Source organism: Vigna umbellata, chromosome 2 (genome assembly GCF_029865625.1).
Source record: "Vigna umbellata cultivar VRB3 chromosome 2, Vumbellata_1.0, whole genome shotgun sequence".
NCBI lineage: Eukaryota > Viridiplantae > Streptophyta > Magnoliopsida > Fabales > Fabaceae > Vigna > Vigna umbellata.
The window spans coordinates 35,732,462-35,744,643 of NC_142166.1; the positions used below are offsets into that span (position 1 = coordinate 35,732,462).

A 12,182-nucleotide genomic window follows, 5' to 3' on the forward strand; every position below is an offset into this window, starting at 1 on the left:
TTTCCTTATCATTCCTAAACATTTATCTAAAAAGCAAATAATTTCCTTAACCTTCCTTAACGTATATTATATTCACGTTTTTCTTCAGAAAAATACTCTACAAAAATTAAAAAGGCTTTTCATTAAAAAGAAAAATAGAAATTGCGGGCATCATTTTTAAACATGTAATGCTTGTATAAACAGTCATCGTCAAATTGACAGATTCTATTATACATCGAAAGGAGATGCGAATGTAAAGAAATGTTACCTTAAATCCAATTTCATTTGAGGTGTCAATTTCATGAGCAAGAAATATATATGGAACCCATTTCCACTAGGTACATAAAGATGGGTGTCAAAAGTAGCCTACAAGAATTAAGAATATGTTCCATTTTACAGCATGCAAACACTATAAGTAATTGTAAGAAATCAATGTAAACTTCACTTCCCCGTCTCTACTAATCATTGAGGGAGAGATTACTGGGAATTCAAATGAGTCTACATTGAATAAAAATGGTTGGAAATGTTTCTTCTTGAAAGAAGTGTACCAATGTGGAAAAGACTTTCCCTTGAAGGGGAAAAATTGTTGGGAATTCAAATGTGATTTTAAATCTCATTGTGTTGAAAATAGTGTCAATCCTTTATATTTAGATTGAGCTTAAATTTCATTGTTGTTGTGACTCTGGGTAAATTCTCTCCTAAAAGAGACTCTTTAGTAGTATCAGAGCCAAGTCTTTGTATTGAAAGTCTTTCTAACAAATTATTCAAGTAAGTGTATCCCATTAAGATGAATGGTGATATGAAAGGACTACTCGTGGTTGGAAATGTTTTTGGTTGAGGGGGAAGTGAACCATTGTGGAAGTGACTCACCCTTGAGAAGGAGATTATTGAGAATTCTAGTGTGACTCTAAGTTTCACATTTTATAAAAATGGTTGGGAATGCTTTCGCTTGAGGGGGAGTGTATCAATGTGGAAGGAACTCACCCTTGAGGGAGAAGATTGTTGGAAATTCAAGTGTGAGAAGTCTCATATTGGATAAAAATGAGAAATTTAAGCAATAGAGACATAAGACTCATAAACCCATTGACTTAAGATTTTAGGTTGAAATAGGTGTCAACCCCTTATGTCTAAATTGGGCTAAAATCTCATTATTGTTGTGTATCCTAGTAAATTCTCCCCTCGAAAAGACCCTTTGTGGTATTAGAGTCGAGTCCCTGTATCGAAAGTCATCCTGACAAAGGTTTCAAGTAAGCATATCTTGTAAAGATGAAAAAGGGTACTCGTTGTTGAAAATGCTTCCGCTTGAGGGAGAGTGTACCATTGTGGGAGGGAATCACCCTTGAGGAGGAGAGTGTTGAGAATTCAAGTGAGTGTAAATCTTATATTGAATAAAAATGATAATGTTAAGCACCATATAAGGATGAATACCATTAACCTATTGCTTTAAGGTTATGGGTTAAAAATAATGTTAATTCCTTATGTGCACTGAGGTCTCTTTGCACTAGTACAAAAACAACGTACAACGTCGAATATTTTTTGCCTTTCACGTCGAATTCGAGAACAACGTCATATCGGGAGACGTTAAATTGACGTCGAATTTAAAAAATTCGACGTGAATTTAACGTCGAATTTTGTCAATATACGACGTTAATTTAACGTCGAATTTTGAACATATACGATGTTAATCATTTTTTTTTGTTAATTAATTGTAATTCTTTTTAACAACTCTACGAAACTTGAAAAGCATAGCTATGAACGGTAATATAGGATCAACAACAAATAACAATAACAAACAACAAACAAGTTCAATAAAAAAAAAACAAGTTCAATCAAACAACAACAACAAACAAGTTCAACCAAACAACAACAAACAAATTCAACAAAAAAAAAACAACAAACAAGTTTAACAAATAAGTTCTTGAAAACGAAAACAAAAACTAACTTTTAAAAGGTGGGTTCATCGGAATAAAGTGTTGCCACTAGTGAGAGAGAAAGCAAAATGCGCCTATGAAGGACAAGAACACGAAAATAATCGGCGAAAACAAACAAAAATCATACCCAAAGTAGTTAATTAACATGCATTTGTATCAAATGAAAGAAATATTACATGTGATGGTCGTCAAACTTCGTTCGAGAAAAGTTTGAGCAGAGAAGAGGATCTCGCGCGCTAAGTTAAAGTGAATAAATTTTCAATCTCTCGCTCAAATTTTTATTGAATTCACTAGCCTTTTGACGTCTAACGCTGATGCATTCGACGTTTTATATCGTCTTACGTCGAATTATAATTCTAAACGACGTTTAATAATTGCATTCATTTACAATATTGCCACCAATCATTTTTAACGTTGGTTATTTAGTGGTTAGATGTTAAATGCGTGACGTTATACGCTGTTTTTCCACTAGTGTTGGTGTTTATCTTATCGGTGTTCCTCCTATCGAAAAACTCATTAATAAGGATGGGATATAAATTTCATGCCCTTTGATATAGATAAGGATGGAGATAAAATTTACTTGAAGGATGTGGATGGAATAATCAAACATGCACCTATCTCATCCTATTGTCATCCCTAATGACCAACTTAAGCTAAACTCTAAGAAAATATTGTTCGTGGGTTTATGGGTCTAGAGTGAAGGGTTTCTAAGTCTAATAAGCTCTTAAGTGAAGGATGATTATCTATAGAGACATCTTTTATGAAGTCTCTATGACATAAGCAAATATGAGGAGACACAATTATTGATGAGTTTTTTCAATGAGAGATTCATTGGAAAGACATAATACCAATAAGACCTAAGCTCAATCCACATTAGGGACTGATATCACATTCAACCACAAATCTTAAGACAATGTGTGTATGAGTCTTCATCCTTATAAGATGCTCAATTTTTCATTTCTATCCAATATATGACTTATATTCACACTTGAATTCCCAACACTTATCTTCATGAAAAATGAGTATATCCATACTAAGAGTCATGTGTCTAGAGTACTCATGTGTCTAGAGTGAAGGTTTTTAAAGTCTAATAAACTTTTGAGAGAAGGATGATTATTCCCAGAGGGATTTTTTTATGAAGTGTCAATGACATAAGAAAATATGAAAAGACACCAAAGAGACACAACAATTAATGGGTATTTTCAATGAAATATTCATTAGAGAGACATAACACCAATAAAACTCGAGTTCAAACTATATAAGAGACTGCCACTATTTCTAACTCAAAATCTTAAGACAATGAATTTATGAATTTTTATCTTTACGAATTATTTAACTTTTTCATTTGGATTCTATGACTTATATTAAATTCTCAAACACTTATCTAAATAAAAATACAAGTATATTCATAACAACACTCATATTTTTCGATTTACTATTTTAAGATTGAATTAAACTGAGCAAATTTTGCATAGTATTCCATCCTTAGTAAAAAAGCATAAACATTTATTACAAACGGACTTTGTAATGAAATAACTTTGTCCGGTTATATTTAGTTTTTTTTAACGATGATTTAATAAGAGTAAGATGATGTCTTTTTATAATAAAACTAACAAAGCTCGAATCAATCTATTACTTATAAACATTGCTGCCTGATAATATTATATTCTAAAAAGTGAATCAAATATGATAAATATATTTTTCCAGTTTCAAATTCTCATAAATTTTTCAAAGAAATTCTCTATGCCCTCAAAAGATAATTGGGTAAAGAATCAAATTTTGTCCAAAGGAAATCTGAAATTAGAAAAATGCGTTCTTTTTCGATTCATTATTTAAAATATTAAATTTTACAACGTAATATTTTCTGAACGATTTGTGATAAAATTTCCACAAAAAAATAGCATACAAGGAGTAAATATCTAAGTATTTTTAGATAAAATAAAATTTTAATAAAAAAGTTATGCAAGGAAAATTAAAATGTCACATGTTTCATAACAAAGAAAAAATATATTATATTTGTTTACCTTTTTTTTTTCTATTTTTTAAGCAAATCCTTATATTATCATTATATATCTTCCATATTTTAATTCCTCTTCATGCTATTTTTTTCATTTTTTCTTCTTCTAAAAATTTCAAGATTTTAGAATTTTTAGAAAACAAATAGTAATGTTTTAAAAGTTTTCGGAAACAAGCACAGCATCATATTTTATTTGTCGTTGTTATTTGTTGACTATGGTTTTCTTACCGAGCACGTAAGATGAGTGTTGCATCGTGCACGTTTGTGACACGTGTCAAAATAGCATTTGATGAACAACATGTCCTTTTTCCTCTAATCTATTGCTCTCGTCAATAATAGCAAAATCACATTCCGATTTACCCCAACACTTGTCGCTGGCACAAGACTTCACCGCGTTGGATTGAATGAGTGGCATCACCGTAGTTTCGAGGAAATGGGAGGGTAAAACATGGCACACGGTATATACGAGGAATTTAAACGCGCTTTCTCTCCTACGTGAAATCCATAAAAGTTAATGAGTCACCACTACACTACACTACACTGCAGTGCCTGGGAAAGTTTCTCTGCTCATGCGTGTTACCTCTGAGAAAAATAAAAGCGAGAAAAAGCTATGGGCCACAGCACCTAATACAACACAATCGTCTCTGAATTATTCCCTTGATTCTCAAATTCCGCTCCCTCTTATTTCTTTATAATTGATCGCAGCTCCTTTCCGGATTTTTTCTCTCTTTCTTTTTTAGTTTCGTCTTCGTTCAGTCACCATGAGTTCCCTCGAGTGTTATTCGTCGCGCGGGGACGATGTCGCCGTCGTGTCGCTGGATTCTCTACCGTTAGGGTTCCGATTCAGACCTACCGACGAGGAACTCATCGATTACTACCTGCGGCAGAAGATTAACGGCAATGGTGCCGAGGTTTGGGTTATCCGAGAAATTGATGTCTGCAAATGGGAGCCGTGGGACATGCCTGGTATTTTTCTCTTCAACCTTTTCCAATCATTACCTCTTCATGCTGGCCGTGTTGTTTTTTTGTTAGTGTTTTCCCATAGGATTTGGATTTGGACTTAATTCAATCGAAAAGTTAGTTGGTGTTGGTGTTGGTGTTGTGGTTTAATTAGACAGCGTGAGATTTCTTGAAATCCCCTTATATTTTGAGTCAAAGTTTTAGCAGGTATCAGAGAGCATCTTAGTAATTATCGTTAGATGGATAATTTGTATGTCTTGTATTATAATTTCAGGCTCGACATGTCTGGGAACATGGGGTGTGTCGGAGATTCTACAGTTTTTATTTTATTATTTTATTTTATTTTTTTTAATTTGTTTCTTGGGTTTTGTTTTATAGATTTGTCGGTGATACGGAACAAGGATCCGGAATGGTTCTTCTTCTGTCCACAGGACAGAAAGTACCCAAATGGGCATCGATTGAACAGAGCAACTAGTCATGGGTATTGGAAGGCGACCGGGAAGGATCGTAAAATAAAGTCTGGGATGATTTTGATTGGAATGAAGAAGACTTTGGTGTTCTACACTGGTCGTGCACCCAAAGGGAAGAGGACCAATTGGGTTATGCATGAGTATCGCCCCACCTTGAAGGAGCTTGATGGCACCAATCCTGGACAGGTACATATTGTATTGTGATTAACAATTAGTTTGGGAATTATATGAAGTGATGATGATTCTCAATTTGTTTTCTACCAGAATGCATATGTCCTTTGTCGCTTGTTTAAAAAACATGATGAGAGCCTTGAAGTTTCGCACTGTGATGAGGCAGAACAGATTCCTTCAACTCCGATTGCTGCCAATTACTCTACGGAGGAAATACAGTCGGGTCTGGGTGTTGTTGCATTGTCCCCATCCCTTGTTACAGAAGACGATAAGCACCCGACAATTGTCCCTACGCACTCTGAGGAAGCAATATCCAACGTTATAACTCCGGCTGATTGCCATAGTGATGGATATGATGCTTCTGATGCACAAGATAAATATTTGGCACCAGCTGCAGAGGTTAGATGGACTAACTGTGTTTATTTATTATTATTAGTTATCACTTGTTTAGAATGGGGAAAATGTATGGTATTTTCTTTTTTGCCGTTTCTATTTAGACATAGAATTTCAAATAGAAAATAATTTAAAATCATAATGGAGAATTTAGGCTATTTAGAAGATCATTGAAACATTATTTCAATCTTTATTAGCAAGAGAGAGCATAATGTCTATTTTATAAAAGACAGAAGCTGGTTACGGGGAAGAGTGGTTTTATGCTTGTTTTGAGAAACTTCTCTACAAGCAGTTTTAGGAGATAAAAATAAGGAAAAATGAAATTGTTTTCCCCATAAATTAAAATTGACTTGTCCGTAGGTTAAAAATTAAATTTTGGAAAAGCTAATGAGAAATAGCTCCTATAAACTATATCTTTCGTTAACTGAATTTAGTTTATGGAGAAATTAATTTCGTTTTTTATTCTTATTTTCCTCTTCTAAAAGTGTTTATGGAGAAAGTAGACCTAATATACCTTATCTGCTAATTATGATTTGTGAGAGTTGGATATACTAAAAAGATGACTATTATACATTTGTTTTGTTTTATTTCTTTCATTCACCCCGATTTGGTTTTTCATACACTGGAGTAATTGATTTAGTTCCTATGGTTGATTTTTACCTGCAGGAGTTTCAGCCATGGAACGTTGATATGTATTACGACCCGAAAAACGAGCTCTTGGATGACAAGTTATTCTCCCCTGAACTTGCACTTGTTCAACCAGAATTTCATTATCAACCAAACAGTGAATCAGATAGTCGGTATGGGCTTCAATATGGCACTAATGAGACAAACATTTCAGACTTTTTAAATTCTGTTGTTAACTGGGACGAACTACCCTACGAGGAGCCCAATGATCAACAGTGGCCCTACCCCTCGTTTAATGTTCAGAAAAGCGCATTAGGCAGCGATATAGATTCTGAACTTGCCAATATAATAGTGAGTAACAGCTCCTACATTATTTTGTCTTTTGTTCATTCTGGGTAGGTTTTGCCTCAATAATAAATTGCGGTATTTCCCACTCCTGGTTTTAGCTATAACAATCTAAAGCGGTTATCCTGCCTCCTGTATAATGTTAGTCTTACTGTATGCTGCAGTATATGCAAGCTGGTTACGCCGAGGAGGCAAACGACAGAAAGATTCCTTTGGTGATAGCTCCAGAATTTTGCAGCACCACTGGCATCCCCATTGCCCGTGGTGGTGATGAGCAGAAGAGCAATGTTGAGTTATTTCAAAGCATTTCCCAGAGAGATTTTCCTGATATCAATATGGGCCAAGTATACAATGTAGTCCATGATTATCCGCCACCCAGAATCTATAATACCGTTCCTAGTGGGGATACCGGAATCATTAGAAGGACTAGAGTGGTTCAAACTGAAAAGCTAAGTGCAAACGTAACACAGGGTACAGCACAGAGGAGAATCCGTTTGGCGCAGAAGGCGCAAAATAAGATGGTGAAAAAAGAGCTTGATTCAAAACCAATCATCGCTGTGGTAAGAATTTTATCTGTTTAGCCTGTCTGTCAACGTAAGTGTGTAGTCGCGTGTGTAGTGAGTGACACCTGTTTTTCTTTGATAGGAGGAGAAAGCTTCAGAAAACCATGTTTCGGATGGAAGTGCTACGCTTACTAATGATGGGAATGAACTGCAGAAGACACCAGAGGCAAATGGCAATAGAAAGATTTCTCGTCAAGTTGCAAAAGCAAGTTCTACCTTTGGGTTGAAAGATTTTTTATTGCTCAGAAGAGTGCCATACATTTCAAAGGCTGCCTCCAATCGTAGCAAGTGCTCTTCTATTTTTGTAGTTTCTGCCTTTCTAATGGTCTCATTAGTGGTCTTTACTGACATCTGCGGATATCTTAAATTCTAAACTGCTAGGAGATCATTCGTTTGTTTTTGTTTTTGTTTTTGCCTCTATATCTTTTTTGTGCCAATTAAGTAGAGGCGTGTAGGGTCTACTTAGAGTTGTTGATAGTTGAATATATATGCGAGTGCACGTGTAGTTGGTTGGTGTATTATATGTATACTCACAGGTTGGCTAGTTTGGAGACTCTTGATGTACATTGGAAGTGCAGTTCCTCCCCCCAACTTTTTAGCTCTTCCTTTTGAGTTTGCTGCATCTCCATTTCATATTAACAAAGGTGGCAAAAATAACTTGAAAGTGTTAAATTATCTAACTTTCAATGACAATTCTAGTGTTTCAACAATATGCAAGTGAGAGTACTTACCATAATGGCCGAATAATATCATACCATACTATTTATTGTATATATATTGCTAACGGAGAAAACAGCTTTTCGACGTGGACATTTTATCCACCTCGCTTCAATAACGTTGCTACGGTGGTAACTCGGTACATTGTGGTATTTATTTTTGGAGTATTCTAAAATCGATAGGTTAATTTTTCTGCCTGTTCTTTTAGTGATTTACTAAGGAGAGAGATTTAAGTGCAAGGGATTTAAGAAGTGTTTTAATTATTTTTCTTTATTTGTTTATAAGAGGAAGTTTAAGAGGAAATTTAAAATTTTTAGAAGTTGGTTTTTCTTCATGTTACCAACCGTGTCATTTGTCCATACGCTAGCCACTTTTTGTATATATAGTGTTCTTTAATTTAATTTAAGTAAAATAAAATAGAGCATATATAAGGAGTAACTTTATTTAATTTAAAGCAATCAGTTTTACTAGTTTGTTTGTATGTTTCAATTAAGTATAAAATAATAGTATAATTTATGTAACAATGGTCATGTATATTTCGTTGGATTGAAATATTTTTTTAATTTACATAACCAAATAAAAATCTTGTCTACAAACATTTTAATTAGGTTTAATCATTCTGAATGTCCCTAATTTTTGGATTAAATCTTAGATTGGTTTCTCACTTTTTTTTTTCTTAATTAAGTCTCTACTTGTTAAAAATTAAAATAATTGAACCCGATCCATTCTTTTAAATTGGCTTAATGACATTAAAAATACGTTAATGTTACATGTTGATGTAACCTTTTTAAATGACGCGACTTAATAACATAAAATTTTGTATTTTAAAAAAATATTAGAGAAAATTTCGTTGAAGTCCTAATTTGTTGCTCATTCTTCTTCTTCCATCTTTGTTTACTTCAACATTTTTCAACTTCATTCCTCAATCTTAGTCATTCCAAGTACTTGAATGAAACTCTTGAGTTAGAACCAAGAGGGGATAGTGGTATAGAGCTTAATGTTTGTTAATGGTAGTCTGATGCAAATTTCAAACATCTTAGAACGATGTTATAAGAGGATATTCAAGGAATATCTCTTACATGCTTTTTGCCTGCTCTTTTTGTAGTTTAGCATAGTTGCTCTGCCAAGACATAACATAGCTTCTGACTCTACCTTGAAGGTTATAACCATAGAAGAAAGTTAAAAGGTTTGAGTAACCGATCTTTTTCGAAGAAGTCTATATAAAGAGGATTGCGTGAAGGAAAGAGAAGAAATTTTGCTATCAAGATTATTGTTATATGCTCTCTGCTTTCTTTCTTTAAGCTCTTAAGACTTATCTTTGAAAAAATCATTTATAAATTTTCAGAAGTTCATTGTATTGTTTTCATATCCTCTCTACGAGAATAATCTTCTATTTGTAAGATTTAAAAAAAAAACTTTGTTGTTTTAGATTCAGAAGTAAATTCAAACACTTGTAAATTTTAACTCGATGGAGTTAAACGTTCTAGTCAATTATACTAGTGTTGATACCAAGAGTGGTGAAACTCATCTAACTAGTTTGGTTAGTTTGTAAACCAGAATTGGTTAAACTCGTTTTTAGTGGGACCCTTTAAAGATTTTAAGTAAGAATTAGATGTAGCTTAGTTTGGAGCGAACTAGTATAAAAACAAAGTGAGCTTTACTATTTTTTGGTTTAAACAAGTTTTCCATTCAACGTTTTCTATGAACCTAAGTGTTTAACTACTGGTGCCTATCGTCTAACCCCTACAAAGTAATATTAAATACTATTTGCAAAAAAATTTTAAAACACTTTTTGAGGATGAAGTATAAAGCTGCAAGGTGATGGTATCCAAAAGACTAAATATTGAGTTTTGGAATTTTAGATACAAGAACTGTGTATTACCCTTGGTTGTAATTATTTATTTCACCATCTAATTCCCAATTGTAGTTTGATTAATAGTTTTAACTTGTAGGAAGGTACCCAACTCTAGTACTTGCATATTGTTATTATACTGAAAAATTGTTACATCATAATACAATTAAAGTAGAGAATTATAGTTAGAGGCATCAATTTTAAACTTCATTACAAAATCCTCATCATGGGTTAATTTACAAAACCTTTTGGAAATAAAGTTACACAAAAAATGGGTTTATTCACTACATGGTCTTTGTCATGCCACAATCCTTGTTGAAGTGTTTCAATGATAGATCTACAAGAAATAACTCAGTTCCTTCCTAATTATTTTTAAATAAAAATTATAAGTTTATTGTTTCCATTTTATTTTTATTTCACTTTTCTCTTTTTTTGCAAAAACATTTACACAATATGGCTCTTGTTAATAACAAGTGTCAAGAAATAATTAAGAAGGAATTGAGTTACATCTTGTAGATTCATCATTCCACCTCAACATAAGAAACATGTACAACACGGAAATTTTACAACATAATGGGTTTTGTTTGTTATCCTTTCTTTTACGCACAATAAAAAGTTAAATTATCGATGTTTAATTGCAAAGAAAAAAAATAAGATTTTAACTTAATCTGGGTCTTAATTTTGAGCTTTAATATGATTTCACATTCAACAAAATGACATGTTTTCTTAATTTTGAGCTTTAATATGTTTTCTTAAAGAAATTTCGAAATTTAGTAGAAAATGAGGAACATAATTTTAAAAACGTTAATATCTTGAGCTGCAAAACTCTGATTGGGGTGTTTCTGATAAACAAATTTTTAATCCCCGAAAACAGAGTCAAAAACTTGTTAAGACCTTGGTAAGTGTACCGAATCGTATCAAGTAATAATAAATGGTAAGACCACGTATCGTTTCCAAAGAGACTCACAACACTAAACAGTTATGTGATTACTCAACTAACTAAGACTCTAAAGAAAAATTTTTGGGGTTTTTGGATGCAAATGCAATAAAAATAAACATGAATACAATTTGATCAATTGAGGCTAAACACAAGAATGAATGGATGAAGTTGATGATATTGTTGTTGGGTTTAGATTTCACCTAATTTACTCTCATGCATATATGAATTCATCTTCTTTATTAATGTTAATGCCACATGACCGTTCGGTTTCACTTTTGACCGATCGGTCTTACACTGTTGACCGTTCGGCATGTCTTCTACCACTTCATTCAACTTCTCCTCTCACAAACCGTTCGGCTTGTCTATGGTTTTCTACAGTCGTTCGGTCCTCAGTTACACCGTTTGGTTTGGATTATCCCTCATCCTACTGTTCGGTATGGTACTGTTTTTGTCCTTTCTGGGTTCCAAATCCTTGGTACTTTTGCTCTTCTTCCAAATCATATCAATAACCTACAAAATTAAGGGAATTTAGTGATAAAATCAATAAGTATATCCTCTACTCACTTATTCACAAAACTAAAACAAAAACATGAGTTTAAGCAAGCTTCTAAGTCAAAAAGAGTGTGTTTAGTATCAAAATTAAGTATAAAAATAACGGTTTTCCAACCGTTATCAGTTTCCAAAATGGTGTGAAAGATCACATTATGCACTACAAATTTGGCTCAAGAAACACTCAATTTGGATGTGTAGAACGCAAGTTATGACTATGAGATAAACTGACAAAAATAGATATTCTATAAATTGAGAAGGAGAAAGAACAATGAAGAAACAAAAAATAAACAGAAGGGAAGAATCACTCTTCCATAAGAGGCAACACACAAAGAACGGAAAGTCCTTTGATACAGCCAAGGGTTCTTGAATCACTCAAGAACATAGGAGAATCACTTTCACTAAGATGGAAGGGATAAAACCCTAATTTCTCTGCATAAAAATTTGACTTTTGCATTTGATTCAAAAAGTTAAGCTTTTAAGTGTTGATGTCTATGTTTCCAAATTGGGCCCTTATTACAACTTGAAAATAAAGTCAAAATAAAGCCCATTAATTGAGTGGCCCAAAGACATAATTTGGTCAGTCAAGTTTTCAAAGATTGGACTAATTTAAAAATAAACTAACTTAAAAATAAAATAGCAGAAAAAAAGTGCTTTAGTTCTCCATT

General features: G+C 33.2%; 1 protein-coding gene across 1 annotated transcript; it reads left to right on the plus strand.

Moving 5' to 3' along the window:
* The first annotated feature begins 4,448 nt into the window (after positions 1 to 4,448).
* Positions 4,449 to 8,020, plus strand: LOC124821789 (NAC domain-containing protein 91-like). The gene is made up of 6 exons (XM_088106633.1): positions 4,449 to 4,893; positions 5,266 to 5,543; positions 5,622 to 5,927; positions 6,588 to 6,899; positions 7,058 to 7,453; positions 7,539 to 8,020. Exons 1-6 carry the CDS (start codon positions 4,689 to 4,691, stop codon positions 7,827 to 7,829), a joined length of 1,788 nt encoding a protein of 595 aa, XP_087962759.1. The 5' UTR covers positions 4,449 to 4,688; the 3' UTR covers positions 7,830 to 8,020.
* The last annotated feature ends 4,162 nt before the right edge of the window (positions 8,021 to 12,182 follow it).